Source organism: Excalfactoria chinensis, chromosome 3 (assembly GCF_039878825.1).
Source record: "Excalfactoria chinensis isolate bCotChi1 chromosome 3, bCotChi1.hap2, whole genome shotgun sequence".
In the NCBI taxonomy this organism is placed as follows: Eukaryota; Metazoa; Chordata; class Aves; order Galliformes; family Phasianidae; genus Excalfactoria; species Excalfactoria chinensis.
The window spans coordinates 83874415-83898093 of record NC_092827.1 but is presented as its reverse complement, the minus strand read 5'-3'; the positions used below and the strand labels follow the sequence as shown (position 1 = coordinate 83898093).

The 23679-nt window shown below is 48.6% G+C and overlaps 1 protein-coding gene across 2 annotated transcripts; it reads right to left on the bottom strand.

Annotated features, from left to right (window-relative positions):
- Positions 1–10877: 10877 nt before the first annotated feature.
- SERTAD4 (SERTA domain containing 4) lies at positions 10878–17486 on the bottom strand. 2 transcript variants are annotated; one of them, XM_072332038.1, is made up of 4 exons: positions 17401–17486; positions 16826–17003; positions 16428–16543; positions 10878–13754 (listed from the first exon to the last, which is right to left on the bottom strand). In XM_072332038.1, the coding sequence occupies exons 2-4, from the start codon at positions 16986–16988 to the stop codon at positions 13008–13010; spliced, it is 1026 nt and encodes a 341-aa protein (XP_072188139.1). In that variant the 5' UTR covers positions 16989–17003; positions 17401–17486; the 3' UTR covers positions 10878–13007. The 2 variants fall into 2 exon arrangements, with proteins under 2 accessions (XP_072188139.1, XP_072188138.1); XM_072332037.1 differs by lacking the exon at positions 17401–17486 and adding an exon at positions 17169–17309.
- Between the last annotated feature and the right edge of the window lie 6193 nt (positions 17487–23679).

Here is a 23679-nt window from a genome sequence, read left to right as displayed (position 1 = left end):
GTGGGGTGGGAAACTACTTATTTGCAAGGACAAGGCTATCCCTGCCTACCGCCCAGAGATAGAGTTCTTGAGTAGGACAGAATCTTTCCTGAAGCAGTCCAGGGAATGTTCACTGAAAGGAGGGATCCTCCATGACAGAAATGAGAAAAGGCACAGATCACAGATTAGCAGCTTAACTGAAAGACTATGAAAAGCCCCTCTTCATGGTTTCTAGGAACACTAGTACAAAATGCTGGCGTGGATTTTAGCTCATTTCCTTGGCTAACCAGTGCACATGGTGTTGGCAGATGCAGCACTACTATGCTGATATGCTGCCCTTTCTGCCTCAGACTGCCTTACCCGACTTCCCACTACACTGCCCAAGAGTGCCAGGCAAGTGCATAACCAGCCCCTGCTTCCACAGCTGAACGCAGCAGAAAATTTGTTAATGCAAAAAGAAGAAATGCAAAAAAGAGATCATCTCTGGACATAGGCCAGACAAAACGTAACTTGCCATAACATAGCCCTGAAAGGCACTGCTAGCAAAACACCCTGGCATGTTACAGCATCCTCTCAACTTGTACAAAAGCTGCTTTCTTGCCGATCTCAGTTTACTCTATTTCCAGGCATAACTGAAGTGTGTTTTGTTTTTCTTTATGGGTCACCTGGCCTCCCAGTAGGTGTTCTGGGCCACCGTTAAGGCTGAGGTAAGGCAAAGCTCTTAAACTGTTTTCTCCTCTTTGCAGAGCTTTTTATCTTGCCTTTTATTAGCTGAGCTGCAGAAGCTGCAGATAGATGTACAGGTCCTTTCTTGAAGCAGACCCGAATAACCAGCAGCTTTTTCTTTCTCCTGGAGCTACCCACAACAAGCCAGGAGCTGCAGAAGGCAGACAGTATCACCAGCATTGCCCCAGCTCCTCCAAGCCTCTCCTTGGTATCCCAAAAAGCAACACTGGGTGGGAAAATTAACTCATATAGAAAATTCACTTGCAAAACTCAATTGTGAAGTTCCCAGGTGGAAAAAAAAAGAAAGAAAAAAGCAGACTCAGAATGACAGTCTTTGTAGACAAAACTGCTTCCTCCCAGTTTCTCCAGCTTCACCTGCTTCCCATGCTTGACGCAGCAAAAAAATCCCATAAGAAGCTCATCTATTCATACTCAGGAACTGCTCATATTACTAATGTGCATAATCTGGATGAAAAAGTCATCAAAACTTTAGTGCGTTCCTGAATCCATATCCTGTCATATTCATTGTAGAAAGCATAGGAAAAAAAGAATCAACTTTGATGCAAAAACTTGACTTGTTTTATCCATGCGTGTAGGGAGTACGAAATAATGAGTCTGCAAGGGAAGTCAGTCACCCAATTCATCAGGACCATCTGGTTCATAAAGCAAGAAAAAGGGAACTGTTAATAAAGATATTCAGAAAGATGTGCTTAAAGGAAGGACTCTGCTTCCATGGAACAAAGACTGGTTCTTAGGTACGGAAAAGCACCACTGGTGGGAAGGTTTGCTTAAGGGAACCAAAGGAAGCGTGATGTGAAATTGGAGGTGAAATGAAGGAGAGAAATGGAAAAATCTAATGAGAAACTGCTTGTCCGTGGATGGAGTCAGAGGAGGGAGACAGAAAATTTCATGGAAATGTTAATTCATGTCCCAGTAACAGCACATTTTTCCCCCTTCTGCCATCACCACATTCTCCAGTTTGTACACGACATCCAGCAATGCTCTCTTGATGAGGGATGAAAGCACCTGCGCTATTTGCTCAACTTTGCACCTGCTCCACAAGTGAAGAAGAACAACAGGCCACATTTCATGCAACAGCTCATCGCTTGGGAACCCATCAGCCCAAAATCTTGGTGTGCCTCTGCGATTATTCTTCAAGTTTACAACCAGCAGGGTGATGCAGAAGTAACTGCAGAAGTGATTGCTGTGCAAGCCTACAGTAGTGCCAGAGGGTTGCTAACAGACCTGTAAGCATTATTTACAGTGTCAGAATCAAATTTCTGGATCACAGCTGCCTGTGCTGCCTCAATGCTTTGCAGCTGACAAACTGGCGGAAGCACTTATGTAGCTCCAGGAAGGCGGCATTATCACGTAGATGGTCTGTGTTCCATTCTGGCCACCTCTGTCCTCATCACACCTGAATTCCATCCCTGGTGCTCATACAGAAAACAGGGAGGATAGGGGAGGATGTATGGGGAAAAGCAGCATAGGAAAAAAATAGCCTTTATTCATACTTTCCCATTCAAGATACCCAGTGCTATTTCTAATAGCTGATCACTGTCACTGCCTGGAGAAAAAGCAAAACAAAAAAGCTCTGATGCATTATCTATACTTCTTGGCAGAAACTTCTACAGCAGCACAAGTCAGAAACAAATGAGCTATATTTCACTCTGCCCACTGCAGAGAAACAAAAGGTGGACCCGGACTCAAATCTCTGCCTGCAAAATTACGGCTCCAAACCTACTGGCTTAATTTTGGATTAAAACTCCTAGACTTGTCCTTTTCTAAATAATAAAAAAAGCCACTCGTTTGAGGCTTAACAAATGGTTCGAACTAGGATTTCACAATGAATATGTGATGATTAACTGTAGGATCATAGAGATTAAAGGTGGGAAAGAGCTATGAGATCATTGCAGCCCTATGGCAGCTGCAGGATTGTTCTCCTCTGTTTTTCTCCCCGCACCTTGTCCAGGCTAGTTGGAAGTGGCTCAAGCAAAAGCTCCCCCAGCTTCTTCCTGGAGGCTGTTCCACACTCAAGCAGATCTCACTGATGTTTATTTGATATTTAATTTCATCTTGCTTCACTCTATAGCCAAGAGTCATCTTAAACAGTCCTTTTTTTCCCCCACAGCTGTCTTCATGTTGCTCACATCTATTTTTCTGTTTGCTTTCATTTCCTGTGAGCAAGATCAGCAGAGAATAAATATCACACTTCCCATGTATGCCATACCCTTTCTGACCTCCACAAAAGCAGCCAAGCCTTTCTCTGGACATATGACATTGACAGTTGTTACTTTGACACACCATGTCATCTCCTGCTCCCCCTTTTGGCTCTTCATGAGGCATCAAAGTGACAGAGAGCAGGACCCACCAATTAATAAGATGTAAAGATGGAAGAAACGTTTGCTCGAGGTAATTGTCTGTGACAGCTTAGCATGACGGGAGATAGATGCACACTCAACATGAGGCCCCAGGATGGCTCCAGGTCAGCTCCTGCTCTGAGCTGGGTCTGTGGGTTTTTCTCCTCACAACAGCACTGCAGCATGGTTTTTGGCATCACGTGCTTCCCCAGTGCTGGCGAGAGGCAGTCTGATCCAACCATACTACACAGAACAGCACGCTGCAACCAAATCCACAGGCTGAGGCCAGGAAAAATAAGTTCCTCTCTTCAAGTCACGTTAATGGAATATTTTATGCTGGACCAGGATCAGACATTGTAAGGTAGACATTGTCTAATACACAGAAGGATGTGGGATGAACACATGCCAGAGCGAGCAGCCCTAATGACCCTTGCTTTAGAGAGCCCAGAGACAAGACAGAACACAGCCAGGACTCCAGGAAGCAACACAGCAAAATGCATGCACATGTGCATGTCCTCCAACGAGCTCACTCAGCCTCCCCAGCACACCGGGCGCAGCCTACACACCCGCAGGCAGCTACCTTCTGAGACAGTTCAGGTTCCCGTTCAGAGAAAACAGTGGTGTAGCAGCAATGCGGCTGCTCACACTGTTTTCACTGTGAGAGCTATCACAAATGCGAGTGTCTGGCGTTGATCACAGCACTTCTGAATTGTCTAAATTCCCTGCTTACTGAAGAGTGAAATTAGACTCACGCTCACAACTCACGGAGAGCAGCTCAAGCAGGTAGCAGAGGGGATGGCGCACAGAGGATATAAAAAAGACAATTGTGGTTGCAAAATAAAAAATGTATTCCAGCAACATACATTGCTTTAGCAAAGTTCAGACTGGGAATTTGCATATGGAAATTATTTTTGAAGGTACTCATATTAACATCTTGAATTGCACTCTTAAGAGATTAAAGCAGTCAGGGAGAGGTAAATGAGCTCTGTGAAAACAGGAGCAGCTCTAAGTGATTCCCCAAAGCAGGATCAGGGCATGCACAATAGCAGACCTCTCCCACACTCTGGTATTGGCTAGGGAAATTTTGGAGGAGTTTCTCTTTTGCTTCAAAGCAGAGGGTCCAGCAGCAGCTCTTGCTCACCAACGTGCAATTTGAAATATAAGAGTCAAAGCAATGTTGATGCAAAATTAATACTAGTTGAGGCTGTAGCTCAGCCACTACTGTTCCACCTCCAGTTTCCCATGTTCCAAGGCACTTCCTATGCAGGAGGGGAATGAGAATGATGGGCTAAGTCCTGAGGAGGGTCATGAAGCTCAGAGAGCTAAAACACCTCTCTGGTGAAGAAAAATTGAGGGAACTGGGCTTGTTTAGCTTAGAGAAGAGAAGGCTGTGGGCTGACCTCTTTGTGGCCTTCCAGTACTTGAGGGGAGCTTATAAGCAGGAGAGGAACCACTTTTTACAAGGTCTGAGAGTGATAAGACAAGGAGGAATGGGTTTAAACTAAAAGAAGGGGAAATTTGGGTTAGATGTTTGGAATGAATTCTTTACTCAGAGGGCTGTGAGGCCCTGGCACAGCTGCCCAGAGAAGCTGTGGTGCCCCATCCCTGAAGGTGCTCAAGGCCAGGTTGGATGGGGCCCTGGGCAGCTGAGCTGGGGGCGCAGCCCTGCCCATGGCTGAGGCTCCATGGGCTTTAAGATCACTTCCAACTCAACCATTCTGTGATTCTATGAAGTAGCAGAGCCTGCTTGCTTGTGCAAGTGGCGTAACTTGTAGAAAATGGACACTGGCCATTATATACTGTAGATTCAGTTATATGGTACATATAGAGAGGGGCAAACCACCTTCTGAAGACATGGTTGAAACAGGCTCTGACAATAGACCTGACAGTGCCTTACCAAAGCTCACAGTAAGCACCACTACAGATGCTAGGAAAGATTTTTCACATGTAGGGTGAATTGCATTTGCTATGGCCAGAAGAGGCTGCCTCAAAGCCCCTGTGCTGTGCACTGTGAGGACTGGGGGCTGACACAGCCTAGCATTGCCAAACCTGCAGGGCGCTCACCTGAGAGTCTTGCTTTTACAGCTCTTGCTTTTTAAATTTTCGTCAGTGCCCTTGTGTGGTGTTTTGTGTTGTCAGGCCAAAAAAAGGCATTTTCTGCTGTTCAGAAAAAACAATCTCTGGAAATCAGTTGTTGTTGTTTTGTTTTGTTTCTTAATGAAATGAATGAATGTAAAGCATCACCTCCACAACACTTCCTGCCACTGAATCCATCAGCACCCTTTGTGCTTCCACGGCTGTATTCTCCTTATAAAAACAGTTCCACCTTCTCTGCTGCTATGAGAAAGGCTCAAACAAATGTCAGATTCTGACTGGCAGACGGCACAGGCAGTGCACGGAACCCGGCTGTTAGGGGCTGTCAGGCATACGAAGTAAACAAAAGAACAGACCTATGCCATTTTTCCTCTCAAAATCTCCTTCAACAGCAACCCTTATTTTAGACACCACTGATAAAGGAAGGTGTAACACAGCAGCAATGGGTTTTTAAATGTAAAGAGTCTCATTAGTTTTGATAAATGTTTCTCTGATAGGCTTATTATAACAATCAAAGGCATAAAACCTAAACAATGTTGTGTTTTTAGTAATGGTGTGAGTTATGGCTCTGTAAAACTACCACGGCCATTCCAGAAACACAGGACGTTACTACAATGATGTTTCTGCCCATTCACCTCTCCCGTTCCCTCTAGCAGAGGCCCTGCAGCCTTCCTACCCATGCACAACCAGAACAGATCTTCTATGCTCTTTGCTCATCTCCCTGCACCTCTCTCCTTGCTGAGTCTGTGCTGAATACAAACATCTGGGAGAAGCATATCCAGGTTTTGCAGAAGTAAACAGCACAGTGGATGAGAGCTTATACAGCTCCCTGCCACAATGCAGAGTGCCTGCAGGGCTGGCAGAGCTGGGATTTGCTCTCCCATCCTGCCAGGGACTCTGGATCTGAGGGAGGCAGGAGAGCTGCATTTGCAGGTTGGGCTTTAAATCCCTTTTTCTGACAGCGAGATGCTGCAAGCGCATCTGACAGACATCTGACCCAGGGGAGGATCAGCTTTGAAAAACCTTCCCCAGGATATTTTCACTTCCTTTTTTCTCTGCATTTCTCCAGCTCCTGCAGAGGGTAATTTTCATCAGCCAAAAACCAGGCAGAATGGGGAAGGAGGAGGGAGAGGTGCGTGGGCAGCTGGGCCGCAGGTGGGCATGGCACAGGCAGGCAGCACAGAACAGCTCATGAACCCACAGGTTTTGCAAATGCTGCAGGCAGAGCAGGCAAGCAAGGAGGGAGAGCAGGGCTGCATGCCCAGAAGCATCCAGGCAGGGCTTGTAAGAACACCTCACACCATTAAAGTGGGACAAGTCACCAACGTGCTCACAAGCACATCAGGAAGACTTGACCCTGCATTGCCCAGGGCTGTCCCATTGGACGCAGAGAGCTGCACTCCCCCTGCCACCACCCAGTGACCCAGTCCAGAGGAATGCACATGCAGCATGACTGCACCCAGACACCGAGGCATTTGGGATTATTCATATTCTTTGCACTTTAAAGCTGTGGAGAGTCTATTTTTTCTTTTTCTTTTCTTTTCTTTTTTTTTTTTTTTCTTCCATTTAGTATTTGTCTGGTTCTACCTGGAAATCAGATGTATGCGACATGCAACTGAATGTGTCAAGGTATCTGAAGGCTCAAAATGCACAATGCAATACCATAATATAGCTCTTTGTTATGCTAATTATTCCTTCCCAGCTGCTCCTGCAATGAGTGCCAGGGCGACCTATCAAATGGGAACAAAACCTCCAGGCAAGCTTGCTGCTGTGAGGTCCCTTACCTCTGAGCCAGAGGGGCTGCGGCTGCCACCCCTCTAGCACCTACAAACAAAGCGGAGGTAGAACAAAACAATTCTATATTTCAGCTTCACTGCCACTGGGAGCGCAAACCAGGAATTAAAAAGTGATGCCCTCCTGACAATCAGGTTGCCAGGATTTATGCTTCCCCTCAGGTCCCTTTCCCCTGCATATACATCTTCTCAGCACTTGAGTAAAGGGGAAGGAGGAGGCAGAGTAGGAAAGCACCCAGGCAAACCCTGGGGGCTCGGTCAAGATCCTTATTTTGGTTCCTACTGGGATTTTCTGTGTGTGGGTGTCATATTGACGACATCCCAAAAACACCATAGTTGTATTACCTAAATTAAAACTAAGTTTACAAATGGTATTAGAAAAGTAAGGTTCCTGTATCCTAATTCAAAAGAACAATACGCTCCCCTATTTGATTGCCTATCACTTATGTTGATATTCAGTTAAAAGAGATCTGTCTTGCCTTTGTGTCCCTAGAACCTCAGAAGATATTCTATCGGTAGCATACAGGAATATTCAGAGGAAAGGAGCTTTGGCAGCTAGAGGGGGGCTGACAACAGCTCCAAAGGCCACTGGAAACACAGGGCAAGTTCACTAGCTGGATGTCTTATTTGCAACAGTCTCTAGTGAAGTACCTCAAAAGCTGATATTACACCATCATCCTTAAGCCTCAGAATTAGCAAAAGAGGTGCTTTCAAGGAGTGGGTAAATTCATACGATAAAATCCTCACCTCAGCCTGCACACAGAATGAGGTAAATGATCTGACAGGAGCTTATACCCTACTCACAGTTGAAGATTTTCCTTGTGACTGATGATTACGTGGGCTATTTTGAGTTTTATCTGCTGGAGCAATTCTACAATGAATGTACACTTCACAATTACATTGACATTACACATCTTACTTCTCACAGCAAACACAAAATGAAATTTGCCACCATTACACTAATTACTCTGCTGGTAAACCAGAATCCAAGCTGTCAAGCAGAGGAAAGGGTCAAAGAAGGAACAAAGCGCATTCAGCCTCCAAAGGCTGAAAAGTTATTCAAAACATGCTTTCAGGACAATTGTAATAGAAATTCCAAGATGTAGGTCATCTTGGTTATACTTGTTGAGACGCACAGAAGATACATTTGGGGAAAACACAACACTGAAAGTACATCACACTTAAATAGTAGCAACAAAATACGAGCACACCATCTGATGACTTCTAATAGAAAGGCCAACTGTGTTTCAAGCCAAAACTATGCAACCTCACTCAGCCGTACGGCTGAGATGACCTGGCTGGTACACCGGGCCTGGCCACATTAGTGAGTATAGGACATTTTGTCCCAAAAGAGCAACGGATGGAGGCAAAGAAATTTTCTAGGATTTTTGGTGTTGACAGGAGAGTGAAAACACTGCATTAGGAACACAAGGGGATGAGCAGAGGGTGGAAACACCATTGAGAAGTGCCGTCACGCTTTCTGGATAAGCATAGCCCTGATGGCTGCAGGCCAGGCTCTCAGGGAGCCCTGCTGTCCTGTCACCTCCTCCACAACTGCCTGAGCCTTCAGTTCTTTCAGGAGGCAGACAGCCCACAGTATGGAATGATGAGCCTGGCAGACCATGCCAGAGGGAAAACACCACTGCAAGAGGTAGGAGCGAGAGTGACCTTGATGAGACAGGCCATTTATCTTCCTTCTGCAGTCCTGGCATGACAGATTGGATGCTCCCTGCAGTAAATTGGACAATGATGCTGTACTAATTGAGAGGAATTGCTAGCCTTAGAAAATAAGTTGTTTTTCAAATTCAGCATCTCACTGCTTTGTGGTTTAGTTGGGGTTTTCTTTTGTTGCTTTATTTCTGCTAAATATGCCCCCTTCTGCACACACACAGACCATGCCTGTGACTTTTCCTTGTGCCCCCTGTGTTCCTCAGAAGGGGAACTTAAAAACAGACATTAAAAGAAGTTAAACTACTTACTTACCTGAGCTTCCCGCTGTATTCGATGAGAAAGCTTCATGTATTTTGCAGCCACAGGCCAGCTGCAGCCCCAGGTGCAACCATTTTTGCATGATTACAGCCCTGGTGTTTAACCCAGCCTTCCACACCTGACCACAGCCCCCTGCTGCAAAGCTTAGTGTGGAGTTCAATCTGGTCTCCCTGTCAGAGCTGCCCTGTGCTTTCTGTGGAGGAGTGAAGGCCTCGTGCTAACGTCCTCAGCCCCAGGGCTGATTAGTGTTGGTTTCACCACACAGACCGGGCCCTCCACTGTAACTCACATGGTCGGCCCTCAGCTGAGCAGGATTAGCTGCCGCTGCGAAGGCACCAGGCACCCTGCCATAGCCATGTTTACACTACAGCAAATGGACCTCACAGAGACAGTTTGCAAACACCACAAGACGAACTTTTGTAAACTCCCTCGGTTTAGTCATCTTTCCCCATCTGTTAGAGAAGTTAAAGTGATATTGAAAAAACACAGGAAATTACTGTGTATTCCAGGCGGCTGTGGTGGAGCGGCTTGGCTGTGACATGGGATGCCTCGCAGAGGGCTCCTATCTCCACTGGGATCTTCTCTGGCGTGTCCCCGGCTGAGCTCTCCAGCCAGAATGAGCCCCAAGGGTGTCTCACACAGCTGGGAAAAGCTGGAGCCATTGCTGAGAGGCCTGAGCATCTCCCTGAGCTGGGGGCAGCCCCCACCTTTCAGTCTGCAGAGCAAGGGACATGCAGGGACAGAGGCCAGGTGTCTCTGAGTCACGTTTGCTGAATAAAGCGCCACGTGAAATCTTTTTCCCCGGCAACATGGTGCAATCCTTGCACCATTTTTTGTTTTGTTTTGTTTTCCGTATGTTACAGAAGTACCGATGGAAGCAGGAATTAGCCTGCTGAACAGCACTGTGCTTTATAGTGCTCCGTTTCAGGAGCAAAGCATCTCAGGCAGGAAGTGAAACGATCGCCCTGGAGATAAGTTCTTGTCAAAGAGCTCTTCAGGCAGATAGACCGGTACCAAGCTCAGGATGATTCATTAATAGTAGTTATGCACAGAATATACGGATGAAAGGCATTACATCATCCTAGAAAAGAACAATTTCTTGTAAATCTATGGTAGTAATTGTTCCCAGTATTGGAGCACGCAATTGGAAAAAGGCCTATCTATCTGGTTTGCACTCTCCATGTGCCATAAATCAAAACAAAACTGAGCGACAAAATCCCTACTAGCCCAAGTTAGAAAGTCTGTCAAGAGATGCTGCACTTCTGGCACTTGAACAGCGGAGTTTCCAACTCTCTTTACTAACACAAAATACCTCTGACTCTTCTGAAGCAAACAGGGTAACTTAATGTGCTGAGTGCAATGCAGCACATTCTGTATTTTTGTGAGACAGGGTCTAGAAAAGGCAGAAAGATAACCTGACTTTAGGCTGACCTTCTGAAATGAGGCATTTCATTCCTTGCAGAGCTTGATGCCACTCAGTAGGACTGCCCAGAGATACGATGAACGAATTTCTACATGAGCCTGCAACTGAAGGAGCTATTACAGAGCCCAGTTCATGTCACTTTCAGCTGGTGCAAATTCAACCCCAAAACCACCACACCTTACATACGCAGACTTGCTCTTGAAGACCAAGCTTCTCTTGGGGTCAAAAAGCCATCAGCCCTCCACAAACCGTTAGCCAGTTTCTGCCTTGGGCAGTGTTTGGCTAAACACAGAGCAGCATATTGTTTCCTGGTGCACCTTCAGCCTGTCCCAAAGATCACTGAGACCTGGTGATGCTGAGCTCCACCCTGGCCTCCGCTAGAGGAGTGAGTGTCACCCACAGCATACCCTCTTCAGCACTGCAGCAGTGCTCCAGTTGGATTAAATAGGATTTCCTTAGGTGAGGGAGGGGAGCATGGGGAAAGGATCCAGTAGCCATTGGAGATGTAAAATTAAAATGAATTTTGGTCATTTTAATAAATATATATCAAGGAAATCTCACTTTACTACAACAACACATTAGTATACAAGCATCTAATATTTAAGCTCAAAACATCAAGTGTTTATCAAATATTGGAAAAGAGCAGACGTTACTGGACTATCTGGGTATAACACAAGAAAAATCAGTTTTTTTTTTAAAAATTGGTCCTTGTGGACAAACCTCTAAATGATGATCCTACTCATACACTGTATGAATGAGATCTATATTTAATATTATTATTATTAATAAAAGAGCTTTTTCTTGGAGAAATCAGGTGAGATTTAGACTTTCATTCTTCACAGCGATGGCCCTTACAAACGTGTCAGTTCCCACTCACGCAGCCAACACAAAGGTGATAACAGTGGTAACACAAAGGCTAGCACTGAGCTATGTCTTTGATGTTCACCTATGGTCACCTGGCCTGGGAGCACGGACCATTTTCCCTGTCACCACTGCACTCACTCATGAAAGCTGCCCAGACTGCAAATGTGACAGCAGGGCGTTCATGCTGTCCTAAAAAGTCAGAGCCCAAAGGTCTATGCACTGAGGTGGATCTCACCCTCTGGACATGAACCAAGGGAAGACACCACTTGGACTTACGACGCTGTGGGAACAGGCAGCTATTATGAGCCTCCCGTGGCTTGGATGTGGCTATTTTGCTGAGCACATCCTGCCAGTTGTTATGGGTACTGTGGGAACTAATTAATTTGGTAGATCTAGGACTCACAATGCACAGTCCAACCCCGGTAATGTCTTCTGGGCATTTTCAACAGCACAGTTCTGCAAATGGTCTACCTAGGGATGACTAAATGTTGTCCTTAGCCACTGAAACCTCAGCTCATTTCTCCAAAACGTTCTTTTTTAAAATTAAAAGCCTTACATTCATTCAGATAAAATCATGTTTATCGCCACATTATTGACTACTTAACATTGTGCTTTCCGTTTTCGTTTGTTGACTTTCTTCAAATCAACAGCAAAAGTAATATAAAACTCCCGCATGCTTTTGCAATCTAAAAGAGAGAAATTATGCGAAACAGAATAAAGTATAAAACATGCCACTGGTTCATGAACTTCATTATACGAAGAGGGAAAAAAAAGAGCCCCAGCAACAGACAGTTGCCATAGAAACACTCAAGCATCGAATGCTTGTTTACAAGAGACATCTCTCTATTGTTTCTTAAATCCCTTCCTAAGGATGGCAAATCAAAAAGCAATTGAGCATCAAAAAGGAAGAACAGAGATGTTTGAATAGGAAGTTGAACTCAGTACTTCAAAGGTTAAAGGTTTCTAATAATGTCGATCCACCCTGTGCTTTTTTTGTTTTTCTTCTGCTTAGGTTTAATCCCTGCTGTATCACTGATTTATACTTAATTTTCACGCTGGCAAAAATTAAGACAAAAAGTAAGGCACCAAAAAAAAACCTGCCCTGGAGAACAACAAGCCCCATTAGTTATTACAGCCAAGGTGACAATGCGCAAGTGCTTGAGCTGCATGTAGTGTTTCTGGTTAAGATCCCACAAACAGGTTATTTCCTTATGCTATGTCCCATTTTGTCAGTTGAACAAGACGCCAAATCCAGGAGCTCCAAATCCAGGAGTTCAGAAGTATCAGTACAACATGTAAGGACGGTTTATAACCCAGTCCCCGTAGCCAGTCCTTAGTCAGAGCAAACACTGAGTCGAAGGGAGCACATCACTCTTGCTGGTAGCATCAATTTGTTTACCAGACTTCTAATTCCTTCGTAAACATAATGGAGGTTCTTCTTAATTAATGGCAGACTTCTTGGGGGCAGCGATGTATACAACGATACGTTTTCCCCATCTGGCTGATTGGTATTTTCAGCAACAAAAGCTACACCATAGCTGCACAGACTACAGCGCTAAGTGACAACGCAACTGTGTTCTTTATGAAGTCTCCACACTTATAAATAGCCCGCTGATGCAGATCGGAGCACCGTGCTACGCAATCTGCTCCCCAGTCATTTAAAACTACGCGTAATGTTTGTGGCGTGATTGTATCGTTTGTAGAAAACTATAAAAAATCCATTCAAAATACAAATTTGATAGACAAGCGCACATGCTTCGACGGAGCAAGAAAGATGCCTCATATTTTACTTCCTTTGCTGCAGCACATTTTATTACTTGGTAAAGATTCCTTTTTCCGTAAGGATTTTTTCCAAGATTCGCTTACATCACTCTTGTCATTACACCCAGTCTCAAAATAGTCATAAAATTTGCCTTTACATTCAAAAGCATGAGTGCCTCTTACAGGTTCACAGTTTAGGGGCACGCTGTCTCGCTCAGGTTCATCGCTGCCCTTCTCATCAGTGAATTTGGCCTTGTCCTGATTAGCATGAGGCCTGGCGTTAGTGACAAATATTTCGCTTGCAGGTATCTGCTCGTCACTCCTGTAAGAAGGGGCACTGCCAATGTCATAATCCACCTGCTGGGAACAGCTCGGCAACGAAATGGGGGACGAGGAAGAGGAGGGAGAGGAGGAAGAAGTATTTTCTGTGCTGGCATTGACCGAGTAGGGAAGATTCAAGTAATGACCGCCGCACTCTTGATAGAAGCAGCATGTGTGGAGCTTCTCATACTCCTCCTTAGCCATCCGAAGACGCTTTCGGTAGGGACAGTCCTGGGGCACGAACCACTCCTGTGGCGAGGCAGCCCCGAAGGAGCACGTGGAGAAGCACCAGTTGTTCTGCATGATGATTTCTCCATGGATTCGCTTCATTAAATTGTTGATGAGGACGGATCTCCGCAGGTAGACTTCAGGATCGTCAATGAACTTCAGCTTTTCCAAAGACATGTAAAGAATATGGGCCCGTTCCTCAAACACTGAGATTGTCTGAAAGTACAAAGGAGAGAAGATACAGAACTGAAGTTAACCGGCTTTGTTCCAGGCAAGAGAAAGAAAACGAAGCAGGGTATTCACTCTGTGCCACTGCCTTTCTCCTTCTCCTCAGGCAACTAAACCCAGCTTTCCATGCTGCACACCCATGTGGAACATGTTTTTTTTCTCAGCATCTGGGGTTAAAACAAAACTGTCGTACTGTTTTGCTCTGGTGATGGGGGCTCTTTGATGTGAATGGACCCAATCCCATCCCCCGTGGGGCTCCCACTGAGCCCTGAAGCCAGGCACAGGTCCTTCCCGCAGCCTCTTTGCAGCAGGGAGAGGCAAAGCTTTGCAGGATGGGGCCAGCAATGAGTGCCAGAACATTTCACCCACTGCCGGTGGAAGGGGCCCTCGGTGAGGAGGTCTCCATTTGCCAAGCCCTCGCTCGCCGCTCTCACATATAGGAACACACACAGGGAGGCAGGGAGAAACCATCTCAAAGCACTGCAGCATCTGGAGAGCAGCTGTTGGCCCGTGCACGACACCGCGCACTCCATGGGACCGGTGGGAATGTGGGGAGGCAGGGACAAGGTCAGGAAACAAAAGAGAGGACGGGGATTTGCAGGGATGCTGGCCAGGAGCCCACAGATCGGTTCCCCCTGCTGCAGTCCCTCCGGGACTTGCTTTCTGAGAGCTGGCAGCAGGAGCAGGTTACTGCCCGGGGGGCCCTGCTCCACACTGCAGTCACTGCCCCGGGAATCAAAACAGAGAGAGGGTAACACACGCTACTGTACGCAGCATTAACTAATTTTCATTTTTAGTAATGATTTGGTCTGTGTAGGAGGAGAGAAGCACAGCACAAAGAGAGGTTGCTCTAAATCCCCCCCATCTGTGGCTCGCTCGTTTTTCCCTTTCCCACATGGTTACAGCATTTTTGCAGAGTGGAAGTCGTAGCTATGAGGACTGAAAGCGCTCAGAGCACAGCTGCTTTTCACATCCATTCAGCTCTCCCAGCCCTGCAGCTCTTTCCACAGCCCGGTCCTGTCTGCAGGGCTCAGAAGCAGCACAGTACCTCGTAAAAGCAAAAATTGGCCCTGTTTCCAAGTAAGTTCGCAGCTGAAGCTCTTCTTTGTTAGACAGTAATTTTCTAAACACTAAGCCTAGAGGTTAACATGCTGTAGTAGAATCACAGAATGGTGGAATCATGGAAGTTGGAAGGAATCCTTAAAGACCATCAAGGCCAACACTGAACAGGGGCACCTACAGCTCCATCAGATGTCATCAGTGTCCCCCCAGCTCAACCTTGAGTGTCTCCAGGAATGGGACATCCACCAGCCCTCTGGCAACCTGTGCCCATGCCTCATCAGCCTGACTGTAAAAAATATTCTTCCCTATATCTGATCTAAATCTCCCTGCTTTTAGATTGAAACCATTTCCCCTTGTCCTGTCGCAACAAGCCCTGCTGAAGAGTCTGTCCCCTTCTTTCTTACAGCCCCACTTTAGATACTGAAAGGTTGCTCTCAAGTCTCCCCGGAGCCTTCTCTTCTCCAGGCTGAGCAGTTCCAGCTCTCAGCCTGTCCTCATAAGGGTGGTTCCATCCCTTGGATTCTATTTGTGGCTCTCCTCCAGAAGCACTCCAACAGGTCCACGTCCAAATACTATTTCTTTATACTGCCAGAAGGGGACAGGTAACCAACCATTCCTCCTCTTCGCCATCATACAGAACCCAACAACCAACCCAAGAACAAAGCTGGCAGAACAGAGAGTGCAACATGTGGGAGAGGTCATCTTTCTACACCCTCCACACTAGGTACACAGCCCCCCAGAAGCAGATCAGGTGCTCTGCTCCACCTCCCAGCTGAATGCTCATTCCCAGCCACTGCTATCTGTAGCTGGAAATTCCTTTGGCTGCACCGAGGCATGTGGGAAGAACCACCTGTACCTCCTCAGCATGGGGCTCCAGCAGGCCCTGCATGCTGTCCCGGCAGACACTGGGCAATGCAGGACCTGCTTTGCTCATGTTGCCTCTGGGATGCAGCAGAGGTGCTGGAAAAGCTTTAGGCGCATGGCTGCACTGAGGTACCTTGGGTGCAGAGCCTCGGGGTGCCCCAAGGCCTGCGCTGTCCCCAGGCACCCCACCCCTGTGCTCAGCTCAACAACACCAGCTCCCACCAGAAAGTCTGATTTCAGTGTAGGCACTCACTGGCCTGGAAAGTGTTTGCTGTAATCCCTCCCCTGATGGCTTTTGTTAAAAAATAAAATAAAATACTCTTTTCCTTACTAATCTGTTCTTTTGGAGTTATTGGCTTTCTAATAAACAGGATTAACCGTGGAAGGCGCAGTGCTGCTTGCACAGCCCTCTGCTCTTCTGCAGCCCATAGGGAACCTGCTGTGTGTCCTCCCCAGGGGAAGGTGTGGGATGCACAGGGAAGCGGTGCCCTATTTGCTGTTCCTCACTGTGGCATTGCAGCCCTACTGCTGTACGCGCGGGACGAGCTCCCCAGGAACAAAAGAATCTGAGGGAAAAAAAGTTAGCTGAGCATTTAAGCTAAGACGGCTGCCCGGGCAACGCGATGCCCGCAGCACGGGGCACGCAGTGAGTGGCGGCCACCTGCCCTTGCGCAGGCTGCAGGAGCGCCCCAGCCCGGTGCGCGGGGTAAAAATAGCGGCTCTTGGGAAACGTACTTTGTGCGCGCAGCTGCTGAGCGGCGGGTGAAAATCCTCTTCTTCCACATATTTCCTTTTAAAGTATGCGATCTTGGATGCCGCTGCAGGATTTGAAATTCCCCTGTAATGCGATCCTGCGGGCAATAAATCAGACACGACAAATGACACGCGGTTTGCCGGAGGTTCTCCAAACAAAACACTTTCCGTTTCCCCTCTCGCCGCGGCCCCGCCACGTCTCCCCGCAGCAGCGCCCATCGGACGCGGCGCTCCGCCCGCCCACCCCGCGGACCCCGCGCATCCCGCGGCCTCTCCCCGCCCTCGGGGCGACTCGCGGCCCCTCCGCTCCGGCCCGGCCGCACCTGCGCGGGGCCGCCCCGCTCCCCCGTCGCCCGCTGCCCGCGCCCGGCGGCGCCTACCTGCGGCGGGGGGACCGGCGGCGACCGGAGCGGGGCCGGGGGCGGCGGGGCCGGGGCGGCCGCAGGCGGGCGGCTCCCAGAGCGCGCGGTAGGCGGCGAGGTCGGCGGTTCCTTCGGCGGCGCTGGGGCGGCCCAGCCGCTGCATGGGCAGCACCAGGGTCATGGCGGGCGCCGGCTCCTGCAAGGAAGCAGCGCGGTGAGCGCCCCGGCACCCCTCCTCCTGGCCGCCCCGACCCCGCGGCGGGCACCTACCGGCGGATGTCAGACAGACGCGCGCCCCGAGTCCCCTCCCGCCGCCCCCGGCCCCGCTCCGCCGCCCCCGCCCGGCCCCGGCGTTGCTCACCCGGCGGCGCGGACCCGCTCAGTCGCTGCCCATCCTCCGCCGCCGCGGCTGGCACGGCGCGCCGGCACCGACGGGCGCGGGTCCGGTGCGCGTGTTGTGGCGTGCGGGAGGGCGCGGAGCGGCGGGGATCGCTTTTCTTTCTTCCTCTCTCCCTCCCTCCGTCTCTTTCTCCCTCCCTCTCTCTTTCCCTCCCTCCCTTCCTCCCACCCTCCCGGCGGAGAGGAGCACGGACTCCAGCAGTTGTTTCCACTCTCCCCGCTCGGGCCGCGCAGGCTCTGCCTCCAGGCAAAACACAGGCACCAAATTGGCTGCGGCTCCGAGCCGCCGCTGGCGGCCCCGGGGGGGCGGCCCGGGCGGGGCGGGGCGGGGGCGGCTGCGGAGCGAACTTCGTGCGGGGCCGAGGGCTGAGCGCGGAACAATGAGCCGGGCGCGGCTCTTCCCCTCCTCCTCCTCCTCCTCCTTCTCCTCCTTTCGGCCCCCCGCGGCGGGACGGGGCCGCGCAGGTGGCGATGCCCCGCGGGCTGCTCCGGGTCGCGCACCGCGGGGGGAGGTGGAAGGTGGAAGGTGGAAGGTAACATCGGCATCCGCCGCCATCGGGCCGTGCCTGGGCAAAGAACCGCGGACGCGGGGATGAGAAGCCCACGGGCAGCTCCGGCAGCGCAACGTGGGCCACGCACCCCTCGCACCTTCTGTTCCCAGCGGAGTGCTGGCGCGAGGAGCGCCGGCTGACTGCTCTGGCTGAACGCAGGGCGAGAGCTGCCGAGAGCCGCCGGGCGGGTTGTGCGTTTCTTGTTCCAAAGCGGTCTGCTGCCTTTAGAAGCACCCGTGGGCTCCTCGGTCTGTGGCACGGAGCTGCCCACAGGGAGACACTAAAACCCAGCACTCGCCCTTTAGGAATAAGGGCTGGGGGCAGCTCACTGCTGCGCGAGGGGGAGGTCAGGATCCCTCCTCTTGATGGGTTCAGCATCCCTTTGCGGGATTGTTTTATGAGAATGAAATCGAAGTCGAGAATTTTGGCTGTGCTTTCTCTTATGTGTCTCGTCGTCAGCGGGTGCTTCTGTGCTTCAACAGACACACGGGAGGGAAGGAAGAAAGGAAGGAAGTGTTGGGATGCCTTCTGCTCAGAGCTGCTGATTTGTCTCGAAGAAGAGGCTGCTCTGGACAGCCTGGAGAGCAGCCGGGCTGCTTCTGCTGTGCGCAGCGGGGACCGAGGCGGGGCAGCCACCTCCCGCTGACAGCTGCCTGCCGTGTGCATTTGCCGTGCGCTCAGATGGAACAGAAACAAGACATAAAAAACCGAGCTTCCCGAGGAGGAAAAATCATAAAGCCCAAATCCCAAAGCGAGCCGGTAAGTCCCTGCATGCTCTGCAGAGCTGCTTGGCTGCAAAATAGGGCTCGTTTTGTATCCAGTAAGCCCCGTTTTGTAGCCAAGGAATTGCACGCAGGCAGAGCAGCAGCCTTCCAAAGGGCTCCATGTGCCCACTGGTCTTCCAGAAGTGCCGGTATCTGGCTGCTGTGGCCATGTGGGAAGGTCAGAGCTGGTGTCAAGGTGATGCTGGGCCAGGGGCTGAACTCCCAGTCCCCTACTGAGTGCTTCAGCCAAAGCACATGGCGGTCAGGGCTGCAAGCAGAGCCAGAACCCTTGATACCCCTATCGGCCCATCTCGTTTGGGTCACGTTATTGTAGGCAATGGAGGCACTCCTTAACAAATCCTATTCAATTCAGAGAGACTGTGCAGAACAGCACACGCATTGTTCCATTGCCATTAACACCACTGGAAATAAAGAATGAAAGATTCACGCTGGTGCATACAATGCATTTGCCATACAAAATCACAGTGAAGGGCCAACACTTGGGCCTTTATCCCATTCTGGAAAGCCATTTGGGAGCCCCGGATGCCTGCAGCATCACGGTGAGCTGCCACTGCCACCACCGGTGCCATTCTGTCATGCCAAGGCACTACAGCAGCCCCAAGGTTGAAGCATCCAACTTCACAGTGCACAGCTTCACAAGGACACAACTGCACAGTGCAACTACTCCCAGGCACTGCTTTACTCCATTTGCTTGGGGTGTTCCTCTGCAGCCATTGTGATCTTAATGAGAGCTGTAATGATGCCATTCACACATAACAAGCCCGATGGGATGGCAGTGAAAAGAGATTTTTATGCACATCCAGAATGCCTCTAGAAAAAACAAACAAAACCAAAACAACAACAACAAAAACCAAATATGGAATGCCTGTTAGGATGATACAGCGGGTCTGATGGGATCAAGAACAGGGAATAGACTTGGGATGACTGATCCTGTCCTGAGGAGAGGCTTTGATTGCAACAGTGGATGGGAGGAGGATGTTGGGAGTGCATGGCCCAGCTGGTCAGCGTGCCTTGATGTGCCAGAAGTTTGAGGATGAGGAAGTCACAGAGCTTGGAGATTAAAGGGCCTGGATACACGTGGAGTCACAGCAGTGCTGTGAATGAAGCTGTGGGGTCAGGGACTCACGGTGTACCAGGGTGGCCTAACTATAGCGAGCAGAAGTAGAAATCCAGAGGTGATCCCTGAATCAGGGCTCTGATGACAAGGACCAGCACCGTGGTGGCTGGGAAAGCACCTGGAACATCCAGTTCATGGGTCATGCTGGATTTGAACTAGCAGAACAGCATCTGGCCTGTCATTCTATCTCATAATGTTGGCCCACAGTGTTGGATGTGGACATTGATGGTGCGGCAGTAGAGGTTGGACCTTCCCCCAAATATTCGGTTAGGTTTGCAGAGCACTTCAGCATCCTGGTGGTGTGTTGCTCCTGCTGCTGCAGTGACAGCTCCTCTGCTGTGTTACCTTTGGGACAGCTTGGCACTGCACAGGGGCTGGGGGCAGTTTGGTGCCTGGAGGTGAAGAGGACGGACAGCTTTAGGACAGACTGAGGCAGCAGAGTCCATGGGGCTTCTCCAGCCCCAGAGCAGCTTCCCTTCTTTCAGAGATGTCTCAAGTAAGGCTGCCTCCTGGCTGCATTGCCTTCTGGCATCACAAATTGTGTGTGTATGGAGTATAATTGTATCACCTTCTTCACTTTCTGTCCGCTGAAGAAGGTAAACAGCACAAAAGAAGTGTTTGGGAACAAAGAGCAAGCTGTCTGCCGCTCAGCCCGCACTGCTTTCCATGAAGAATGAGTGCTATTATTATTCTTTTACAAGTTTCCTTCTAAGGGAAATAAACACCAAAGGTAGGATTCCAAGGAAATGACTCACAAATATTGGCAACGTGCTCTGAAAATTGGATCCAGTCTTTGCAGAAGCCCATAGCAGAATGCTAACCCCTCTCATTGCAAAATAAACTTCTCCCATCCGTGCCACACAGCAGCTCTGATGTGTGTGTGAAGGGCAGATGGGGGTGGCAGGGCCCGTTTTGTTGGTTTTTTCTTTTACTTTTTCCCAATCCCCTGACACTGCATTGGTTGCAGCCTCCAGTATCTGTTCTCAGTCACCAAGCTGCCCTCCCAGGTGCACAGAGGTAACCACACACTGTGCCTCACCTTGTAGTTCTTAATCAGGGACCCCGGGAACCAGGAAAGCAGGCACTGAAGGATCAGACAGCTGAGCAGAGGCAGCCTGGCAGCATTACCATCTGCAAACAGAACTGTCTACTTAGCATATTTATTTCTCAGCTGTTTAAGATTTTGAATCATAAACACATTCTCTGCATCCCTTGTAATGCACGCGTTCAAAGGCTCCAGCGCTCTCTCATGTTACTTTTGGGGTTTTGTTTGTTTATTTTGTTTTTGGCAGCGTAAATCTGGGTAGACAAGAGCAATGAAAATTGCGTCTCTCGCTCGGAATTCCTTTGCAGCTCGGCTCTGCTTAGACAATGCCTTCAGATTAAAGAAGATTAAAGATCATTACCTTTACAGACTCCTATTTAATCACTCCAAACTGAGATGGGGGGCTCTGGCATGGAGTCAGACTTTTTCAGACAGTACAGCAGCACAGCGGGATCACGCAGGTTCCACACTTTTCCATGCATTCCCACAATTACCATCACCTTTCCTGCTTTGTGGTATACATGTAGAGATATCATCCCTGTGGTCTATGCATCATCCATGGAGTTCACTGAGTCTGTGACTTTGGCGTCTCATCTGTCCTAACACTCTTTCAGGGCAAGTAGGATAATGCATGGTGCTGGATTGTTGCACACTGAATCCAATTCTGGTTCTATCAGAATTCATTCTTTTTTAACTGAGGTAATTCTTACTGTAAAGCCATTAATAAGGTATATAGCAATCATAGAAGTGATAACATGCAGAATTATACATCGGCTAATACCATACAACTTAAATTATTGACTGTTTTCATGTGGTATCAACATACTGGCAAAGCGAGGCCTGGTCAGCCCATAGGGAAACAAACTCACAGGGATACAGTGCAGCAATGAGAGGCATCAACCCAACCTGCGCACAGCCAGGAGGGGGACCAAGCTCCTATTGCAGGCCTGGGAGAGGTCTGGACAAGGCTGCTGGGGCTCACACAGTTCATCATTATGAGCTGGGGAAAACACACCCCACATGTATCTAATAAATCAGCCTCTGCAGGGTACATCTTAAAAAAGAAATCCCAACAGCTAAAAATCTGGATGCTGAGGAATATACCATTCAATTACAAAGTAAATTGTATGAGCCTCCTGTGCGTGGTTGTGCTCTTGAAAAGCATTAGTGGCTTCTTACAGCTCTATGGAATGGAAGAGCAATTTCCTTGCTTAGGGAAGCACAGTAAATCAGAAGTAAAAGGTTCTTCAGAAAAATATATAGGTGGCAATTCATAATACAAGGGGCAGAAAATGGGTTAAAAAGAGAAGGTAGAGCACAGCCAACAATTGAGAAATAAATTGGTAGGAGAAATGGTTCTGGGAGCCAGAGTGGGTCGCAGTATGTCAAACTGTAGGCTGCATTTGTTGTCTGAAATTATTCCGAAGGCAGAATTATTCCAAGAGTGAAAGATAAATATTCTTGAATAGTCCAAACCAACAATGAAACATAAATCAGGAGTATGACTTTGCTGGATTCCAGGTCTGTGTCATCTTGAAGGAATCAACCGCTTGCCCAGGTTCTGCTCTGTTTGTACAAAGGAAAGGCACTGGGGAATTTCAGGGGTCAGGCTGGACACTAAAGCTAAGTTTCTTACTCAGTTTATATAGTGCACATGTTTTTAAATAGTTGTTTTTTTTTCTCCCCAGATCTGATCCAGGCAAGACAGAATGTCTGTTACGTTTCAAGGCACACCTGTATGAAGGAAGGAATCAGTAAAGCCCAAGACGACGTATCTAAATGTGAGTGCAGACTGCAGACCTGAGTTCTGTTTGCAGGGTACCAGGCAGCAGGAGCAGGTTTACCTGTAGCACCTGGGCAGCTCTGCACACGGGTGTGAGCACCACAGCACTATCCACATGCCGGGAGGTACACGTCCACCTTTCACATTATCCTGCAAAAGATTTGTGAGATTTAAAAAAGCACCACAAAACAAGGATGAAAAACCCAACAGATTTGAGTTCAGTGTAGTTCAGCTCAGATTCGATAAGGATTTCTTCACTTGCTCAGCAGCTGTTTCTTGGCCTCCGTATGAAGGTTAATACATGAGGCAGCTACTCCTCCTACAGGTCAGCCACATCGAGGTCGTGTTCGTGCAGAAAAAGCTCCCGGTGTTTCGGGTGGGTGTTTTTCAGTGCCCAACCAGGTTAAAAAGTATAATCCTGGACAGAATTGAGCATTTGCTGTTTCTTCACTGCAGAAGAGGTGAAACCATGATCACAATTGTTTGCGTTCAGTAAAGATCCTACAAAACATTTTTATAAGAAATGGCTCTTTAACCTCAAGGCTTTGGCCAAATTCCAGCTCAGAAACTATCATCCTAGAAGCTCTCCCATTAAACTAGGAGCAATCTTCCTTTCAACTGCTCTCAGCAGTGGCCTGAGCTGCTCAGAGCTCTGTAGGCTTTAGCATCACAGCAGCTCCACTCAGGGATGACATAAGGCCATCCGTGCACACACTGGGCACAAGGCTACCTACCCATGTAATGATTGTGAAGTGCTTCAATACACGATTAGGAAAGGAGCCATTGAAGTGAAAAACATCACCCCACCTTGTGTCCGGAGGAGAAACCAGGTCAGGTTATGCACAGTGACCTGCTGAAAAATCCACTGACAAAGAGCATCACCGGGGATGAGCAAAGGCTGAAGGTCTGAGTATGTACCACTGCGCTGTGTTCACAGTTTCAAAATGCACACTCCCATAAAGACAACGTTTCCATCCTTAGTGCAAGGCAGAAACACTTGTCTCACAGTGGTTATACGGACTGTGAATTCATTGAATCGTTTTACGGCTTTTGTTCTTCTGAGTGTAGCATTTTCCAGGGATGTTTAATTTGGATTGCCCAGAATGACAATGAACAGTTTTAAGTGTATTCTGGTCTTCAGGCTCCCGATGCAATAGATGTTATACGGCACGTCTACCTTTAGAGAAAGCTT

Coding starts and splice junctions, on each gene's coding strand:
- SERTAD4 (XM_072332038.1), bottom strand. CDS start 16,988: ATGACCCTGGTGCTGCCCATGCAGCGGCTGGGCCGCCCCAGCGCCGCC. Junction 16,544..16,825: donor CGCCGGTCCCCCCGCCGCAG/GTAGGCGCCGCC, acceptor TATTGCCCGCAG/GATCGCATTACAGGGGAATT. Junction 13,755..16,427: donor TCAGCAGCTGCGCGCACAAA/GTACGTTTCCCA, acceptor TTGTACTTTCAG/ACAATCTCAGTGTTTGAGGA.